The 19515-nt window shown below is 35.0% G+C and overlaps 2 protein-coding genes across 2 annotated transcripts; both read left to right on the forward strand.

Moving 5' to 3' along the window:
* Nucleotides 1–9884: 9884 nt before the first annotated feature.
* LOC124106365 (olfactory receptor 1052-like) lies at nt 9885–10823 on the forward strand. The gene has a single exon (XM_046463972.1). It carries the CDS (start codon nt 9885–9887, stop codon nt 10821–10823), a length of 939 nt encoding a protein of 312 aa, XP_046319928.1.
* Nucleotides 10824–18305: 7482 nt separating this feature from the next.
* On the forward strand, nt 18306–19244 carry LOC124106355 (olfactory receptor 1052-like). The gene has a single exon (XM_046463964.1). The coding sequence runs from the start codon at nt 18306–18308 to the stop codon at nt 19242–19244; it is 939 nt and encodes a 312-aa protein (XP_046319920.1).
* The last annotated feature ends 271 nt before the right edge of the window (nt 19245–19515 follow it).

A 19515-nucleotide genomic window follows, 5' to 3' on the forward strand; every position in this document is an offset into this window, starting at 1 on the left:
CTGCTTCCTATATTGGCATACACACAAGACCAGGTTTGCTCCATGAGAATTTCTCAGGGGAGAAATATGAAGACAAAGATTTGCTAGAGGGAAGGACCAGCAATAAATACAGATTTTTTTTTCTTAAAACGGTTGGCAGACTTTTATGCCACTGTGCACCAGGTTGAGAGGATGAGAATTTTTTAAAAAAACACAAGTGAAAATGAAAGAGAGATCAGTGCAGTCCAGGGAGAGCTGGCGGGGGAGGGAGGAGAGACAGATGGAAAGTAAAGGAACAGTGGAATGAAATGGGCTATGTTATGGGAGTACAGATAGAAACATACTGGAGCGAATTTCAGCTTTGTGTATATGTATAAAGCACTCAGTAAAATAAATAAGCAAACCAATAGAAGGAAGTCCATTACAACAGAAGAAGGGGAACCGGGGAGAGTAGAGGAGGGGAAGGAAAATAGTGGGGACTGAAATGGAGTAAATTATATTCCATGTTTGTGTGAGTATCATGCATAACTATAATGCACTAATACAAATTAAAACACACACACACACACACACACACACACACACACACACACTGCTCTGAAGGCTCCAAATTAAGCTGAAGAGACAGCATGGTCATTCTCAGTGTCCAGGTTTTGGTTGACAATGTCCTACCACCTACAGGCCTGTACCCAATGCAGCCAGTGGCCCTGTCAGCATACACATTACAAGGAATTCTAAGGTGCACAGGGAAGAAAGATGAGACCACTACTCCAAAGTTTTGAAATTCAATCTCCTGCACTGTTTAAGGGTGGAAGAAAGTGAAAGACAGAGATAGACAGAGGTCAGCCTCTTAATCAAAAGCCAGAACTTCTCATCCCCAGAAACTCAGAAACAGGGAGAAGTGGAAGAAATATGAAGTCAGATGCTGAGCCAGTGAGTGCCAGAACAATTAAATTTAAATTTCTACCTACCAGGAAATGTGAAACCCTTCCTTAAAAAAATAATAATGTCATCTTCAGTTTCTCTGTTGCTTCCACTTACAGGGAAATAGCAAAAATTTAAGTTTCTATCTACAAAATGTGAAACGCTTCTCTCATAATGTCACCTTCAGTTTCACTGTCGCTTGCACTCACCGGGAAACAGCAAAAAATATAATCAGAAAAAAAAAAACACACACAAAATACAACAGGTCCAATGAATGTCTGCTTGATAGAGCTAGAAAAGGCTTGCACAAATTGTATAGTTAAGATATTGAAGAAAATAAAGAGTTGGAACAATTGTTTAAGGTGAAGTGATTAAAGGAAAATTTAAATGCACAAAAAGGACAACATAAAATTTTATGAAAAAATGCTATGATCTCTAAAATAAGAATTTCTTTAATGTAAGAGGACAAAGTAAAACAGTATTAATAAACTTAAGCACATATCAGTATAAATTATCTCAACTGAATCACAGAGAGAAAAAAATTAACAAAACTAGGTCAGAGACATGTGAAACTCAATCAAATGGTGTGAAAAACATTTCATTGAATTCCCAAAGGAAGATGAGAAGATGAATAGAAAGCAGATTTTAAATAAAACAAGACAAATGACTATATTTTTCCTAAACCAATGATTTCAACTAACATATTCAAAAGGAGAAAAGATGCCCTCCTCTTAGCAGTCTTATCGATTATATTTAAAACTAATTACAAAAAGTTGTCCATTGCTGAATGAATAAGCATTTTTACATATTAACAAAATGGCTAACCTAGGGGATGGGATTAGGAAAGATGGTAGATGAATCAGATGTAAATTTCCTGTGTTCTTATATTAATACATGACCTGTAAAAATCCACATCATGTCCAATCATGAGTTGTTCATTCCCTTTGTCTAATCTAATGAACATCTATTCTTCTCCCCCCATTTCCTTGTTGTGTAAATCTCCATAGTACTTTTCAGATTGGGCCCTACATGTTCTTCTGGTAGGTGCAGGGTCTGGGGGCTAATGCTTATATCCTGGATCCACTTTGAGTTGATGCTGAGAGCCATAGCCAAGTAGGAATGACATGGCATTTTTGGTTAAGGTGACCCTGCTCAGGGATTAGGGTGGCTCCAGGTTTAGGGTGGATCCTGCTGGATTAGGGTGGCTCCAGGTTTAGGGTGGATCCTGCTGGATTAGGGTGGCTCCAGGTTTAGGGTGGATCCTGCTGGGAATAGGGCATATCCTGCTGCCTCAGGCGCCTGCTCCTTGAGTTCCTCATTGAGTTCTTGTGGGGTTCTGAGAGAATTGGTATGCAGAGCCCGGTGAAGGGAGTGTATTTTCCTGGAACGTGTGTGTAGAGCCAGTGAGAGTCGGGAATAAAGAGTTGCTGTTTGAATCTACAAGGCGGTGTGGTGGCTGGGTTATTTTGTGCCCAGACAGACTGCGGCAAGTTGAGTTTTGTGTAGGGTGAAATATAGGAGTTTAATTTCATTCTGCTATATATGGATTTCCAGTTTTCTCAACACCATTTGCTGAAGAGGCTATATTTTCTCCAATGTATGTTTTCATCTAGTATGAGATAACTGCATTGATATGGGTTGGTTTCTGTGTCTTCATTCTGTTCCATTGGTCTTCATGTCTGATTTGGTACAAAATCATGCTGTTTTTGTTACTAGAGCTCGGTAGTAGTATTTAATTTCCTGTATTGTGATGCCTCCTGCTTCACTTTTCTCACTAAGGATTGCTTGTCTCTTCTGGGCCTCTTATTTTCCAAATGAATTTCTTACTGCTTTTTCTATTTCTATGAAGAAGGTCATTAGGATTTCAATTGAAATTGCATTAAATCAGTATAGCACTTTTGGTAGTATGGCCATTTTGACAATTTTAATTTGACAATGTTAATTCTGCTCATCCAAGAGCGTGGGAGATATTTCCATCTTCAAAGGTCTTCTTCAATTTCTATCCTTGGTGTTCTGTGGTTCAAATTGAAAATTTTAATTCAGGAAGAGATTAACAAAAATGCCAAATAGGAATTTCATACTTGAAAAGTACAATTGAAATGAAAAATCCCTAGAGGTCCAAGAACAGAATTGGGATGATACAATGAATGATTACTAAAGTTGAAAGTAGATCAAGAGAAATGATCTCCTTTGCAGAACAACAACAATAACACAAAGAGCAAGGAAATGCATACAATCTCAGAGACCCTTGGGCCATCATAAAGCATAAAACAGACACATATAAGAGGTCACAGAGGAGATAATGAGAGAAAGAAAAAATAATAATTATCTGATACAAAACTATCCATAGCTCCGTTCAGTTTGTGGAAAAGTTATAGTCAACATTTCCTGGATATTCTCATTACACAACATAAATACACAAAAATAAGAGAGGTATTGATAGGCCTAAATATGAAGGGGGTACAATATAAAAAATGAAATAAAAAGTAAGTAATTGGATGAACGAGCAATAAAATTCAGGAGAATTAAAGACTTTCAAATCAGAAAAAAAAAGGTACAACTTTCAATATTTTCAGGGGATATTGTTTTGTACATAGAAAATCCTAAGCAATTGTGTGAAATCAATGTACAAATGTTAATAATGTAAAACATTAAAGGATTAAGTTTCCATTCCTAGATATTCATCAAAATAACTACACAATTAATTTTTTAAAAAGCTTTAATTGCAGCATTATTTATAATACCTGAATATAGCAAACAGCCCAATTGTCCATTGACAGTTAACTGGATAAGCAGATAATACAAAATATGTACCATGGAATATTACTCAACAATGAAAAAAAACAGATAATGACTCATGCAACTATATTGATGACTCTGGATGCATAATCATCTTTAAAAAGTGAAGATGATAATAAACACTTACTGCACAGACTTCCACAACCATGGGCTCTTTGTGTATTGATTCAACCTACTTTGGATGGAAAATATTTTTAAAACATGTATTGGGTTTGTACTAAAAATATCCAGATTATTTTTCTTATTATCACTGCCTTAAAAATACAATATAACAGCTATTTATATGTTTTATATTGTATTACTATAAGTAATCTAGAGATGATTTAAAATACATGGGAAAATGTGCATGGGTTGTGTGCAATTATTACATTATTTATAAAAGGGATTTGAGCATTCACAGGTTCTACTATCTGTGGAGTGACCCTAGAATCAGTCCTGCATGGATACTGAGGGACATTTGTATCATCTAATTTAATGAAACTCTAAAAAAGCAAATCTCACATAAGGAAAATAAAACAATTCAGCAGTTCCTTGGGGCTGGAGGTAGAGGAAGGGGTTTCATTTTTAGGGAGAGCAGGGTACCAGGGATTGGACTCAGGGGCACTAGATCACTGAACCATCCAAGTTACTGGGTTATAGGTGTGTACCATCTCTCCAGCAAGGTGAGGATTTCTTGGAAAGAAAAAAAAATATTTGAGGATTTTATGAAAATGGTGTGTTTTGATTGTGTCAATATAATCCATGCAGTACAGATTTGTCAAAACTCCTGAAATCATGCCCTTAAAACAAGCATGGCTTATTATATCATATTTGTTCCTTAACATCTTTTAAAAAAATAGAATCATGTTTTAAAAGATAACCATGTAATATAATGTCTAAATAATTTTCATATGAAGACTTCTTTCAAGACAAAATATTTGCATATATAAGCTAAATAAATTTCAAGTAATGTTAATATAACTTCTATATACAAACTTCATATACAGCTCAATAAATACTATTGAGAAACTAATGTGACTCCATTTTTGAGAAACCAGCCTCTACCTCAGAGCAAAGCCTGTCCAAGGAAGGGGGCGTGACCCTTGTCATGGGAAAGACGCACAGAGCACTCCTAGGCACATACCCACTCTGCTGAGTTGTTGACTGTAAATAACAGGAGAGGTCTGAGGCGCCAGGTGTCCCTGACTCAGTTAGGCTAGGTGAGGACCCATACCAACCCCCTAGCAACCTCCAATCAGCATGAGACAAGGAAAATACCTGGAAGCCAGATGACCCCCAAGTAGTTTATGGTGATTGATAACATGTTGGGAAACCATGTAGTTTAGCGCGTACACCCCTCGTGGCCTAAACCAATCAGTTCAAACGAATCGCCCTCTTGTACTAATCAATCACCCCTACCCAACTTTTTCCCGCCATTGAATTTGCTAATCAATGTTAAGAGCTGTTGTTTGATTTTCCCTCGGAATGGAATGATTTGCTGTGTGATGTTGTGACGCATAGAGTATCTTCCCAAAACCTATAAAATCTCACTGAACAAAGGACCAGAGCTTGCAATGAAGACTCTCGTGTGCTTGCATTGGATTCAGCTCCTGGAGGTCTATTGGGGTCCCACGAATCTGACATAACACTATAAATACCAATCCCTTTAAATTTTAAATCAGTTTTTATTGCTAATGAAGTCATTAGATCTTTGTTTTCAGGTTTAGTTGACTATTTAATGATTGGCATAGAATTATTTTCCAGTGTTATGTGTTTAAATAGAGCATCACGTCTAACTTTAAAGGGTTAATAGAAGACACAGAAGACAGAGGACCTGCTTTAGATACTTTGAATGTAATTATTTTATTTGTATTTTCATTGTCTTTGTCAACTGAATGCCTGCATGTTCAGACATTTTCAAAGTGTTTTCAGAAACTTTTACCATTAATCCAAAATGTTTTAAGAGAAAAGATATTATTGGTCTGATTAGCATGCTTTATTTATTCTTCACTTATGGACTGGAATGAATTATACTTTTAAAAAACAAAACAAAGCAAAGACTGAACCAGTTCTAAACTGTTCTTTGAGTTCCAAAATAATGAATCTCTATTCTCATAACTCAACCTCAGAAATCACCCAAACTCCACCTCCTACTCTTTGCACATTAGCATTTAATTCACCAGAATTAAGAAATTTTCACTACAGAAGAATAAATTTACTTGCTTTTAGTATGAAGAATGAGGGTGGATTCTTATTTACATGCATATGCAAGGAAAGGGTGTGAGATTTCCTCACCAAAGTCCTGATTTAGGAATTTTAAGATGAAGGCAATAGCATGTAATTTCTGCAAGGACACATCACACTGGAAGAACAGGCATTCAAAAGGTGGATGGAGATAGAACCATGTCCACTTTATGCTTTTAAGGTAGCCCTTTCTGCTCTGCCTCTGAAACTTATTTTAAAAATGGACACGGTTTCTTTCTCTTCCCCTCTCCCTTCTCCTCCCTAATCTCTCCCACTTCCCAATCTCTGGGAACACAGGATTACCTTTCTTCCCCATTTTAGGCAGATTCATCTGTCCTTGGGCACACACCCACCTCTGGAAGAAAGTAATCCAGACTTTGGGGATGGTCCCAGAAGATCTCAGAAATGACTATCTCCCAGATTAATAAATGAATGACAACTCCAACAGAGAATGAATCACATCCCTGTTCTGCTGATGGGCAGAATCACAGCCTTTGGGACAGGAGTCTCCTGTACTTCTCCTTTGCTAGCAAGACAATAAAACTTCCTTTTTCTTTTTCTCAAAACTGTGTTCTCATTATTAAATTGGCATTAGGGACAAGGATGGAGCTTTTGGTAACAGTGAGGTTTCCTTGAAGGAAACCATTAAAGAAGTACTGATTTTAGTTGTCTTTAATGACATTTATGTCACCCAAGGGAGTCAAAGAATGAAAGTGTTTTCTCTTTCTACCAGATCTTGTTCTAGTACCTTAAAGTCCCTTGAAGTGTGTGTTTTTTTATTTGTCTTCCTTTCCCCCCACCCCCTTAGGCTAAGGAAAATATTCTGAAAGCATACTGACATACCTTTCCTAAAGTACAGAGCTGGTATTATTATAAATCCCATTGATTTTTATTCTTCCTTTAGAAATCATATATACTGTTTTTCTCCACTGCAGCTTCACATTTCTTTCTATTCATTATAATATTCGGGAAATGAAATGCCTTAGGGACGCCATTACATTCTTGAGAGTTCTCTAAATCCCTCAGGAAACACTAAGCAACTTTTAAATAATGTATGTATTCTATTCATTTAATCAGCAGGTAACTCCAGGGAACACATATTCCCATTTGAATTAAGGTAAATATATAACTGAATCTTCAATCTAAACTTGCCTTTTGACAGGATGATTTTTTAAGCAGCTTGAGCTAACTTTCATACCAAGGATTCTATGCCTGTGCCTCTCCTATATTAAAAGATAAGTTTGATTTCCAATCTGCTGCCTCTTACTACTATCATTACTCCATTTACGCACCATTATACAAGTAAGATATACTTAACTGACTTGTTTAGGATTTGGACCTTGCTTTTGAAATATAGGGAAATAAATAGAGCACAGGAATGGGCAATCACAATTTCCTAAATAAGCTGAGGTGTTCATTATTTTTCCTTTCATTAGTAAGTTAAATTCACTTCTTCAAATCTTACACACATAGATTCTACACGTCATTTAAAATGCTTTGAATAAAGAAGGAAAAAATATTCGAAATTTAATCTGATAAACACTTCAAATACCAGGAGCAAGTGAAACTGTAATTTATCTCCCCTATATGCTAAATTTCTCTTTTTCTTCATCAATATCCACCTTGTGGTGTGCCTTTTACTGAGAGTATTTTAAGTATCTATGTTTCAATTCATTGGAATAATCTTTCTAAAGGGAGAATTGCATCTACAACATGACTACATATTCCCCTGGATATTATTTACCTATCACTATGGATAATCTAGATCTAACATAATTACCTCCTCATTTGTTATTATCTCAGTATTCTTGTTCTTTTTTCTAACTGAGTCAATGTAAAAAAAGTCCCAAAATGAAATGATAATAAAACCAGCCAAAAAAAAAAAAAAATCATTCTTTACTTCATTCTATGGAGATAAAATGACCCATATTGTAACATTTAAAATATTTATTTACATTTATGCCTGGTTCAAAGGGAGCAAGGGGCAGTTTTCCTCATGCCAATTCTCATGGAAGATTCCCCTCTGCCCAGTTCCAGAAAAGGCTGAAGGAAGCTGTGGGGTTGACCTTGAACACAAGCAGAGACACAACCTGTGCTGGACCTGTCTCTGTCCAAGGGACAGGTGTTTTCTGTGTAGCACTCTCCATGTTCTGCAAATGATTTTCAAATTAAGAAGAGTTTATCACTAAAACAAACTGACTAATAAACATAGGTAACAGCATATTCCTAAGGATTGAAACAAAGGTCAGGAAAATAAGACACCCTCTTTGGAATGAGGCAGAGGAATGTGTGAGAAAAATTAGAGTGCACTTTAAAGGCTGAGAAAGGAAATAGATAAACAATTCAGCTTATCCAGCAGGACATTGGGGAACAATTCTTAGGAATATGACATAAAATAAATAAGAATGAGCATCTTCTTCATTTGGTTTCCCCAAAAAATAGCCCATGGTACTTCAGGTAAGTCTGAACCAACTTAGGTAAAATCCAGAAATATTATTCTAAAATGCCCTATTGATTTACATCTTGTGTTTATTTATATTTCCACATTTATATGTAAATGTGAAAATATATTTGTTTTGTCTTTTTTCCAAGTCAAGTGTGGTGCCCCTCAAAGATGATATGCATTGGTCCTGTGGAAAAGATTATATACTCTAAGAATTATGTAGCAACTTGGGAAGAAAATTAAGTATTACAAAGAAGGTTCTGTGTGTTCCATAAGTTTGCTTTATTCTGTGGTTTTATTTTGCTCTTTTCTCAGAATAATACAAGGACTTCTGTTTCCTGAGCCTCAGTTACAGTATTTCTATTGAAATTCAAAGGTCAATTATAAATTGCTTTCACCATGTTTCATATTCCAGCTGGGAAATGCCCTCACCCCATTCTAAATGGATGTTCTCAGAAGTCTGTGCCTGTGGCTATTATCTAAGGACAATAAAGACTTTCTAGTTAAAATAACTTCAGAGATTTTGGACTCTGAGTCTCTGCCTTTTGTCACATACACCTGTTAAAAAATGTGGAGTACTGGTGCTGAAACCTCAATCCTTGTCCTTGATGCCAATCCAATAATGAAAAAAGGGGAAAGGGAGGTTTATTCCTTTGTTAGCAAAGGAGAGACACAGGGGACTCTTGTCCCAAAAGCTGTTTCTGCCCATCAGCAGAAATAGGGGGCTATATTCCATTCGTTCTCTGTCTGGGTTGTAATGCACTTCTTAATTCGGGGAGATAGTCATTTCTGAGATCTTCTGGTACCATCCACAAAGTCTGGATTTACTCAGGGACAGATAACTCTTCCTAAAATGGGGAATAAAGGGAGGTGGGGAGATTAGGGAGGAGCAGGGAGAGAGAAAGAGAAAGAAACTTTTCCATTTTAAAAATAAATTGCATTGGCAACACAACAAGGATTATATTCAAAGCATAAAGTGGACCACTGTTACAGTAGTTGAAGAAAGAAAGAGAGGGAAGGAGGTAAAAATGTGGAGTAGGGCTAATTATGAAAATATCAGTGGACATTAGTTACTCTTAAAGTCAAAGCCAGCAGTATAAAAGAGAGCTTCGAGGAGACCATAGATTAGATTCTCAACCACAATTTTTTATGCTTTTTTTTTTAAAGAGAGAGAGAGAGAGAATTTTTAAAATATATATTTTTTAAATTTTTCAGTGGACACAACATCTTTATTTTATTTTTATGTGGTGCTGAGGATCGAACCCAGTGCCCCACCCATGCCAGGAAAGCGCGCTATCGCTTTTTTATGGAAGAGGTGAATAGATAGAATTAAAAGAGTCTAAAGACTTTCTTTCTAGTTAAAATTTTCTATTTATATAAGCAGAACGACCAGAGATGAGAGTCACTAACTCAAGCCACATAGCTAGTTAGGATTTCCAAAAGGTATGGATATCATACCATATCTGTTACTTTACTCCAATCCCCTATCATCAACAGGTATCAAGAAATGCAGCACATGGCTTATGTCAATTTTACTTTGGTGACTGAATTCATCCTTTTGGGACTAACAGATCGCGCTGAGCTGAAGGTGCTTCTCTTCGTGTTGTTCCTGTTGATCTATGCCATTTCTTTGGTGGGCAATCTAGGAATTCTCTTTCTAATCCAAATAACTCCCAAACTCCACACACCCATGTATCATTTCCTCAGCTGTCTGTCCTTTGTAGATGCCTGCTATTCTTCCGTTTTTGCACCCAAAATGCTGCTAAACTTCTTTGTTAAACAGGAGACCATTTCATTCTCTGCGTGCATTGGGCAGTATTTTTTGTTTGTGTCCCTCCTTACCACTGAGGGCTTTCTGCTTGCAGCAATGGCTTATGATCGCTATGTGGCCATTGTGAACCCGTTACTTTATACAGTGGCTATGACTAAAGGAGTCTGCACCATGCTTGTATGTGGGTCGTGTGTGGGAGGCTTAATCAACTCACTGACACACACAATTGGCTTAGTGAAGCTGTCCTTCTGTGGGCCAAATGTCATCAGGCACTTCTTCTGTGACCTTCCTCCCCTGTTGAAGCTGTCATGTTCTGACACATCCACGAATGAATTGCTGCTCTTAATCTTCTCTGGTGTTATTGCCATGCTCACTTTCTTGACCGTGATGATCTCCTACATCTTCATCGTGGCTGCCATCCTGAGGATCCGTTCAGCAGCAGGTAGACGCAAAGCCTTCTCCACCTGTGCCTCGCATCTCACAGCTGTGACCCTCTTCTATGGCTCCATAAGCTTCAGCTACATTCAGCCAAGCTCCCAATACTCCTTAGAGCAAGAAAAGGTGGTGTCTGTGTTTTACACCCTGGTGATTCCTATGTTAAACCCACTGATTTACAGTTTAAGAAACAAGGAAGTGAAGGATGCTGTAAAAAGGGCTACAACTATGAAACGTTTTTGTCCTTAATTTCGTACCACAAATCCAAAACCAGGAAATAAAACTCTGTTTTCTGTAATAATGCCAGTAAAGATTTTTATTGGTGCGTCTTAATCATACAGAGTTCTGAGTTTCATTGTGGCGTATCCATACCTGTACATAACATGATATGATCTGTGCCACTCTTCAGGACAGCAGTCCCTGGAAACCTATAGCTTATTCAGTTGGATCACAGCCATACAAAGAGCTCTAGAAGAACAATGTGCCCTAGGACATATGGCTAGTTATTGTGTTAACTAACCTAAAACTAGACTAAGATTAGGGGGTAGTTTTCTTAGATAATTGATGGCATTTTCATTCCTTTATATGAGCAGACATTGATGTAAATATATATGCATTCGTTATACGGGTGAGAAGGAAAAGAGGGAGACCAGGCAAAGATGCACACCAGAGTTTATGTGTCATAGCTGACAAAGGCCATCTCTCTATAGGAGACAGAGGCAAAATAGGCTTGAGTTCTGGGACTTTTTTGAGGGACGCTCAGAAATAAGAACTGAGGTAGGTTTAGGGTTTGGTTGGTATGAGGGAGTGGTGAGCCTTTCTCAGAAACTCCCTTGGGTGGGAAAGTGAACCCGTTTCCTTAAAATGGCTGATGTCACTTAAGATGGCCATCCAGATGCTAAGCAAGGACCTTATAAGATACATATATAAAATATAAACATTTAATTAACATCAAGGAGACAAACATAAAATTTATGAATGATATAACAATAGATCTTTTGATCCTTCTATTTAGTATAAAAAATTAAAATATATTTAATACATAAAATATTGAGTCTAGCACCATGACACATGCCTGCAATCCTGGCAGCTTGGGAAGCTAAGACAGAGGATTGTAAATTTGAGGCTAACCTCAGCAATTTAGTGAGTCCCTAACCAAATTAGATCCTGCCTTAAGATAAAAAATAAAAAAGCACTGATTATGTAGCTCATAGTAAAGGACCTCTGCGTTCAAACCCCGTTACCATGTATATATTCACACATACACATATATTTATGCTTGCATTACCTGGAAAATGAAAAGGTATTTGTTTCAACAATTAAAAGTCTAGTATTCTTTTAAATAAATGTGAACACTTTAAGAATGCTCAGGAAAAGAATCTGTTGATCCTCAACCAACTTTCCATTCACAGTGGTTAATCTGAACAATTTTTTCGCTCCTGGTGTCAGTTTTCACTGCTATCCCTGAAATTCAACATGACAGCATGCCAGAGTTCACTTACCATTCTAGCCATTACCATTCTACATAAAAAGATCATTAATATCAGTTTAAGTTCTTGCTCTGAAGAATTTTACTTTGTGTTTTATTTTATTTATTTCTTTATTGGTGTGGGGGTACCAGGGATTGAATTAAAGGGCACTTGATCACTGAGCAACATCTCCGGACTTTATTTAGAGACAGGGTCTCACTGAATTGCTTAGTGCCTTCCCTTTGCTGAGGCTAGCTTTGAACTCGCCATCCTCCTGCCTCAGTCTCCAACCCACTGGGATAATAGGCATGCACCACCAAGCCTGACTTACTTTGTGTTTTAAAAGAATGACTTCAAGGCCAATTTGGAACCTGTAGTAATCAGATTTATCCCTGCATTTTTTTAGGTATCTTCCAGCATCCTTTTTAGACGAAGTATCCAGGTAGGGAAAATCTGTAAATTCAGTGTTTTTTTTTTTTTTTCCCACTCAAATTTAATGCAAGTGCATCACCATAAAACCAAGCCCACATGTACTGATTGTTCCATAGTGATCTTATCTCAAATTACTGTAAATGATCCTATCTCAGAAAAAAAAATGCAATATCCTAGAGAAAATTTTATTTGAAAATAAAATGGTATTAACATTTTCCAGTCTCTTTTAAATTTGAAACAACTGGAGGGAAATGGATCAAGTCCCATACAGTCATAATTTAGACTCACTAAATATTAATTAACATTTGCATGGGGAAGGTGAAACTAAATTTTTATTTTTTTCTTTTCAGAAACAGCCACTTTATTTAAGTAAATATTACCAATATCTGTGTAAGTAAAAACAATGGTAGCATATTGAAAATATGCTATATTAGATAAACTGTGCAAAGATATTGATCTGAAAATTAAATTATCAGAATGAAATGTTAATAATACTACCAATGACACTACACAATCCTTCAAAATTTTCAGGACCTTTGAATATATTATTTAGGTCCCAAAGGTGCATATAAATTTGATATTTATATATATGAGATTTTCATATAAGTGCATTTATATGAATTTTGTCTTTCAGACAAATGAAAAAATAAACTAATATTAATAGTATATAAACCAAATTGTATGTACCCCTTCACAATATTTCAGGAGCATTCAATAAATTATATCTAAAAGGATTAAACATGAAGAACATTATACAAACAAGATAATTGAAGATAAGAACAACAAATTGAAATGCTTATATATATTTTTTTCAATACACAACTTAAAAAGGAAGAGGATAGTTTCCAAGAATGCACATAAAATGATATAACTCCCTAAGTGTAATGTGTGAGAGGAGGTAATATTTTATGGAAAAAAAATGTCATTTTTGTCTCATACCAACCTATAACTCCTGCTAATCAATAATTACATAATATACTATAAACAAAGCCTAGGCATTTCCATGATAAAAAAGAGGCAAAAATCACAGTCATAGAATTCTGATGGAAATTTAGGAGGCTGGTGGCAGATTTTTGTAATGTAACCTGAAAATAATTAACATTTTTCTATACTTAAAATAAAGTTTAGTATAATTTATGTTACAGGTCTATTATTTAATTTAAGTGAAATTTACTATAGCATATTCCAAATATTCTCAGATACTTGGTAGAATTAACTGATAGAAAATAAATGAGAGCTTCATTAAAGACATACCTGATGCAACTCTGTTGACTGATTAGCAAAACATTAGGAAAAATGATCTGAGAATGCACACTTATAGACACAGTCCCTTCACTCCATGTCACAAATTGGTTATTATTCAATATAAACAATTGGAGGAATCAGGGCACAGCAGATATTCATTTTACATGAATTTCCTTTAGGTTCTCAGGGAATGTCTGTCAAATATGTGTTAAGTTTTTATCCTGTTGTGTAACCTTGAAGTTTGTGTTTGGGAATTCAACTACCTCAAAAAGACAAATACTTTGCTGGTACCATCTAGACTTGTTGTGGTTACATTTATATCTTGGTCATATTTATTCTTACTCAGAAACCAGAGTCAGTTCAGTGAATTAATGTTCCTAAGATTCAAAGTTTGGGCTTGCTTCATCAACATGGAGTGATTATGTTGTTCACAACTATGATAACAATTTTCCATTGTCTTTGATCAAATGTGACCTGTTTTTAAATTCCATCTCCCCAAACCATGAACATCTAATGATCATATAAACTATAATATGATATAATTTCTTCCAAACTATAATATGATATAGGCACTCTAAAAATACTCTGAATAAATAAAATAATGGCATTTTTTTTAGTTAAAGAGAGACAACCTCTCTTCTTAGAGTTTATATCAGTTTAGATATGTCTTCTGAAGTCTGAGAATTCCTATAATCTTCTTCTTTTGTAGACACTTCAGCATTCAGCTTTTGTTAGAAAACCCTCTGGGACTAAAGGTTTCCATGTGTAAACCTGGACACTTCATTTAATTACCCTGAGCCATATGCAAGGTCAATCAGAATGTTAATCAATCATAAAACTATAATGATTAAAGAAAATAATTGAACATATTAGACACCTAATAAAGAAATCATCTCAATTAGAATTCTTCCTGACATTGTTTTCTAGGAAAAAGAAATAATCATTTTAACTAAATTGATTATAATCTTATCTTTGTCCATATTCACCAATTTGTTTTCACTACTGCTTCATTTTAAAACCATTACAAATTATCACTACCATGTACATATGCAGTTGTGTTTGCTGGTTTATTTATATATGGCATATATTTGTTTCTCAGTTACCCTTAATATATATCTTTGCATGATATATAGCCCACCATTTCATCCTGTATTCATCACCTTTTATGTTTTTATTCTATTCTACTACCTGTTTACTCAACATTCCAAAAGTTGCTTTCATATTCAACCAATATAATGACAAAATGTTAAACCTAATTTTATTCAGTTATCCTAATTGCCTAATTTATCCCTAATATTGAAAGCAATCTACTGCATGACAATACACATGAATGCATGCACACAAACACACACACTTGAAATTCTATGTAAAAATTACTTCTGCTATTTTGTGTGGCATTACATTGAAATATATATCCCCCACACATAGATTTGCATCTTCTAAAATCACTTCCAATAATAATATGCTTGTAAATTTTTATATTCAGCAACTTATAAATTTTAGGGCTTTAAAAATAATATATATACCAGATTATGCATAATATGTACATATCATTACATTATATAAATGAAAATTTTAAACATAGAATTTTTAACAGTTCTATTTTCCCCTGTAGAGCCTTATATAAGTAAGACAAGAATATCTGTGATATTTCCTCTCTAAAGTTGACAAAACATTAAATACATGAATGACTACCCTTGGGGAGAATGCTAGTACCTTAATTTCCTCATGTCTATTTGTGGCTGTTTTAATGAAACCCAGTGTTCACAAAGCACTGGGGATCCCATCCTCTATAGACCCAAAGCCAAATATAAACCCAACCGTCAGGAAATTAAGAGGAAAGGGACAGGAATTCCTCTCCACACCAGGTATGTGTGTCCTGCTCATGTGTTCTCACAAAGGATTTATAAATGCTTTCTCTGATCTCCAAAAAGAGAGTTTTCAATTCATGCAGGTGATGCAATATGAAGTAAAATCATCTGTTTCAAATTCATTCCAATTACCAAATACTCAAAATGGAATTTTGCCTGTCAGGTGGCTTTCTTGAAATAGAGAGTGGGTTTATTCCACATTTTCTCAATTAGCTGTAAATAAAGCTTCATATACTTAATTTTTGTGAGACTCACAAGAAAATATACTTAAATAACTACCTTGATATCTAAGACTGATCATTACAATCTATTAGATTTTGCCAAATCTGAGAAATAGAGCAGCAATTTCATTGGCATTCTTACCAGAACTGTTTTTTAGATGCAAATATCAGTTTGATGTATCATATCTGATTTTACAGTAAAATAAAATTGTAACATGAAAAGTAGTCCAGAGGAAAGTGACTATTATAAAGAAACAATTATGAAATCATTAAAATTAAAAGAAGTTCACAGTCACAAATGCACTTTGTTTTAAAAGAAGGTCAATCAAGCCAAAGTTAGCTAAACACTAGTAAACCAAAAACGAAAAAAAAAAAAAATTCTAAAAGTTAGCTTAAGCAAAAAGTCATTTGTCAAGTATGTGAGTAGATAGTCTGTATTTTCTCATTCTTAATTTAATTTATTTTTTCTTTGCAGTTCTGGGACTGTGCCCAGGGCTGCACACATGCTCTCCTAGCATTTTACCACAATTCACTCTTTTCTTCATTTGCTTTACTTTGTGTGAGCAATGTACTTTTATAGAGTTCTATGCCCATGCATGACAGTTTCTACATTTTTTTTTCTGTCATTCTCACAATTTCTCTTAAGATAGTTTATAGATGAGTCTAATAGTTTGGTTTCAAATACAGACTACTCCAGTAAAATGTAACCAGTCATTCTTTTAGATTACTTACAGTTTCAACAAAATGAAAATAATCAACTCTTTCTTGTAGCATTGCTTGAAGTTTTTAAATTGTTATTACATAATTTACTTAAAGTCACACTGATACTAACAGGTGGAAATCTGAATCCTTGTGTTTGTTACTCTTTATTCAAAGTTAGGTGTGCATCATTCTCAAGTATTTTGGATGGTTGCATGGAAAACGTTCAACATGTCTTTTACTTACTGAAAACTTCCAAACTACAGTGGCATATTTTGTACTCTTAAACTTCTGAGGTAAAGAGTGTTCCCTTTAAACACTATTTAAAAGTTACTTCATAAGTACACTATATATTGGCAGCATACTTTTCATAAATTGTGAGCTAGATGCTAAAAGTCTAAAATAAAATTAATGATCAAGTATGTCCTGTATAAAAACTCATATCCATGTGTCATCTGATGAGTAGGAAGCATATGGTAAGTAGGAAGCATAGATATTGTCTCTAAAATGAGATTTGAGACTTTGACTTTAGGGATTAAAACATATTGAGGAAGATTTCCAATTCTACAATAATGAAGAAATCTAAGCATTATAAAAAGTATCTGATGTAGACAAATCCAAGTCTTTGGAGTACAAATACTATGAAGCATCAGAGGAGATAATGATAGATATTGTTTGGCATTAGAAATAATTATTTTCCAGAACAAGTTATCCTTTAAAACTAAACAAATTATTACCTTAGAAAACATTTGACTGTTTTTATTTTATATTACAGATAGATTTGACTCTCACTTCCCTTTTTTGGATACCCTCTAAGTTTTAATAGAGGATAATTTTATATATATATATATATATATATATATATATATATATATATAATATATATATATATATATATATAATATATATATATATATATATATATATATAATATATATATATATATATATATATATATAATGAGAGAGGATAATTATATATATATATTATATATATAATATATAATTATAATATATAATTATATATATATTATATATATAGAGAGAGGATAATTATATATATATAATTATCCTCTATTAAATATATATATATATATATATATAGTACATTATACATATATGTATATTCTGTTTTATTTTTTAACTTGTTCAAAACTCATGTATAACAAATTTTCACATTTCCTCAGAAATCTGTTACCTATGGAGGAATATTTTTGTATTGGATTACTTTGTTCTTTATTAAAAGGCATTCTTCCTGGGGCTGGGGTTGGGGCTCAGTGGCAGAGTGCTTGCCTAGCATATATGAAGCACTGGGTTTGATTCTTAGCACCACATATAAATAAATAAAACAAAGGTCCATCAACAACTAAAAAAATAAAAATTAAAAATTAAAAAAGACATTCTTCCTTAAAAGATAATGTCCTTGTCTTTTATTCTGGAATTTAGAATATTCCAGATCCATTTCTTGAACTTTCTCTATCAAATATTCTTACTAGGACTTTCTAAGCGGATTGTCATTTTTCCACAGGTTCTTATGTGTTACATTAGGCCAATTTAGACCCTCCAGAGCATTCACCTGTAAGTTTGTATCAGGACAACTTTTCACACTTGCAAGAGTTTATTTCACCATGGTAATTTTCACAAAATTAAAGATGCTCAGTTTTCTAAAGCTGCTAATGGATTGAACTCATATATTCAAGCTGTGCTCTTTGGTGATTTCTTTTTTTTTTTTTTCTTTTTTTTTTTTTTCATCTTCTCTTGTTCCCTGCAGATCCCTTGTAGGAGAGCCACATAAATGGCTGGCAGAAATGTCAGTGTGATAACTGAATTCATCCTCCTGGGTATGACCGATAACCCGGAACTGAATACAGCCCTCTTTGTGCTGTTTCTCTTGATCTATGTCGTTACCGTGGTAGGAAATATTTGGATTATCGTGGTAATTGTGTCCAGTGCCCAGCTTCATTCTCCCAAATACTTTTTCCTGAGCCACTTGGCTTTCTTGGATTTTTGCTATTCCTCAGTCTTTATTCCTAAAATGTTGCTGAACTACTTTGCAGGACAGAAAGTCATCTCCTATCATGGTTGTCTCCTTCAGTATTACTTTGTCAGCCTCTTCCTGACCACAGAATGCTTCCTTCTGGCTGCCATGGCCTATGACCGATACCTTGCCATTTGCCACGCCCTGCATTACAGAGGTCTCATGACCCCCACATTCTGCATCTGCCTGGTGACTGCTTCTTACCTGCTGGGTTGTGCCAACTCACTCACCCACCTGAGCGGCTTGCTCCGGCTGTCTTTCTGTGGGCCCAATGTTATTGACCATTATTTCTGTGATATTCCTTTACTCTTCCGACTCTCTTGTTCTGACAGCCACCACAATGAGCTTTTATTCCTTGTCCTCTCTGGAGCGACCTCAGTGACAACCTTTTTGTTGGTAGCTAGCTCCTACCTGGGAATTCTTATCGTGGTCCTGAGAATGAACTCCTCCAGGGGTAGGTACAAAGCCTTATCCACCTGTTCCTCCCACCTGACTGTGGTAACTCTCTTCTATGGAACAGTGATGTCTACCTACCTGGGAACCAGCGCTCACTACCCGCAGGACAGACAGAAAATTCTGTCTGTGTTTTATACTCTTTTGCTGCCAATACTAAATCTTCTAATATACAGCATAAGAAACAGAGAAGCCAAAGAAGCCATGACAAGAATAATTAAGAGAAAAATATTTTCCCATTGAATATGAGTTTTCAAGGACGTTTTAAGGAATATTTCTTGAAACTGCAGGCAGTAAAAACAATACCTACAACTTGTGGAGGGAAAGGAAAGTAATCTGAACCAGCTTTTGTGCAAAGATGCATTATTGCTTTTAGGAACATACATGCACATCTGTCACATGCATCCATGTAAACATATATACACGGGTTTACATGGAAGTGTTTTCCTTTAATCTCTTTGGTTTACCATTGAAAGGCCTGTGAAGTAAACTGGTGAAAGAAAGATTAACAGAA

The sequence above is a fragment of the Marmota monax genome, unplaced genomic scaffold (genome assembly GCF_021218885.2).
Source record: "Marmota monax isolate L192 unplaced genomic scaffold, Marmota_monax_Labrador192_F-V1.1 WCK01_AAM20220418_F8-fsc00782, whole genome shotgun sequence".
Taxonomy (NCBI): Eukaryota; Metazoa; Chordata; class Mammalia; order Rodentia; family Sciuridae; genus Marmota; species Marmota monax.